Source organism: Nicotiana tomentosiformis, chromosome 11 (assembly GCF_000390325.3).
Source record: "Nicotiana tomentosiformis chromosome 11, ASM39032v3, whole genome shotgun sequence".
Lineage (NCBI taxonomy): Eukaryota > Viridiplantae > Streptophyta > Magnoliopsida > Solanales > Solanaceae > Nicotiana > Nicotiana tomentosiformis.
Window position 1 is genome coordinate 107808071 of NC_090822.1, and position 1776 is coordinate 107809846.

Genomic DNA, 1776 nt, shown 5'->3' on the forward strand with positions numbered 1-1776 from the left:
TGCGAACTAGCGAAATTCAATTCCTCCCGTTGTTCCTACAAACCAAACAATGCAGAGAATCGACAACAACCCCCCAGGGGCGAAGTTGGCTCCGATGGGGCTAGGGGGAGTAGATCTGGCCTCAACAGCGATAACGATCCGTTCAAGGAGGAATTCTTACGGTTCATGAAGGAAGTAAACGCCCGCATGGACCAAATCTCGGGCACACCTGCAATATTGAAAGGCCCGAGCTCAAAGAAGTACATTCAATTACCGTACAAGCCGAGTGCGGTGAAATACGACGGATGCCTGAAGTGCCGAAATACGATGAAACTTCAGATCTAGAGGAGCACATTACCACCTACACAACATCGATGAAAGAAAATGATTTGGCTCTTCACGAAATTGAGTCCGTGTTATTAAAGAAATTTGGTGAGACTCTCACGAGGGGATCCTTGACATGGTACTCATTATTACCTGAACATTCCATAGATTCCTTCGAAATGCTCATAGATTCGTTCATCAAAGCCCACACCGGTGCCACAAAGGTACAATCCCAAAAGGCTGACATATTCAGGATCGTGCAGGGAGAATCTGAGTTATTACGAAGATTCGTTAGCCGGTTCGAGAAGGAAAGGATGTTGTTATCGGCTGTCCCGGATGAATGGGCAGCGAAAGTGTTCACTAAGGTTTTAAACCTGAGAAGTTCGGATGCTTCCCGAAAGCTAAAAGAAAGTCTGCTCGAGTTTAAAGCAACAACTTGGTCGAATGTCCACAACTGGTATGAGTCAAAAATAAGGATCGAAGACGATCTGGTTGGCTTTCTGTCATCGGCAAAAGGACGGGAGAAGAACAAAGAAAAAATGAAAGACGATGTTGACTCAGATAGACGAACTTTAAGGGGCCGGTTTTTGCACTACGAGCAGACGGAAGGTCATGGCAGGAGCTTACGGACGTCAGACAAGTTCACTGTTGACAGGAGGATCGATCGTGGGCGGAACAACAGATCGCTGCAGGATAGAATAATCTCGGGACCATGAGGTTCTTCTTATCTAAAGTTATTAGAGTGCAACTTCAACATCAGCGTGATGGAGTTAGTGTTGGCCATGAGAGACATCAAAGTGGCACGATTCTTGAGACCTATGAGGTCCGATCCCTGCTAGATGAACCCAAATTTATGGTGTGAATACCACGACACTAATGACCATCAGACTGGGGACTGCTGGCACCTCCGAGAAGAAGTGGCAATGTTGTTAAAGAATGGTCACCTCAGAGAATTCTTGAGTGACCGAGCCAAAAAAAAAACTATGGCCGGGATAGGAACCCCCACGCCAAACGATCAACATGATATTCGGAGGGAATGAGATTAATGGGATCACCTTCTCGGTCGCAAAGAAGACAAAAGTATCAACAACACATAGTAAGAGACTTCGAGAAGATGACATCTGTTACGGCCAAACACACTCACGAAAGTATACGTGGTCGTCAAGTAATAAAGTAGTGAATAAAGTATCGTTCCCACGAAGACTTATGATTAACTTTGACTAATTCAAACTCGAATAGCTTATTGATTCAAGATATTTCTAACAAAATATATAATTTTCTAACTTACTACCTACGGACGATCAAATAATGAATCGCTACGAATTCAACACAACACTTAAATAGTTTTGTTCAACAATCAATAGGATATAATATTCCAGGGTCACGGGTCATCTAACATTCATGTTGCATTCGTATTTTAAAATAGCTAATTGATTTATCTGAATTGTTGATTCACAGGGTTAATTTCACTCG

At 43.2% G+C, this 1776-nt stretch overlaps 1 protein-coding gene across 1 annotated transcript; it reads left to right on the forward strand.

Annotated features, from left to right (window-relative positions):
• The first annotated feature begins 284 nt into the window (after nucleotides 1-284).
• Nucleotides 285-1019, forward strand: LOC138901995 (uncharacterized). Its single transcript, XM_070189799.1, has one exon. It carries the CDS (start codon nucleotides 285-287, stop codon nucleotides 1017-1019), a length of 735 nt encoding a protein of 244 aa, XP_070045900.1.
• Nucleotides 1020-1776: the final 757 nt, after the last annotated feature.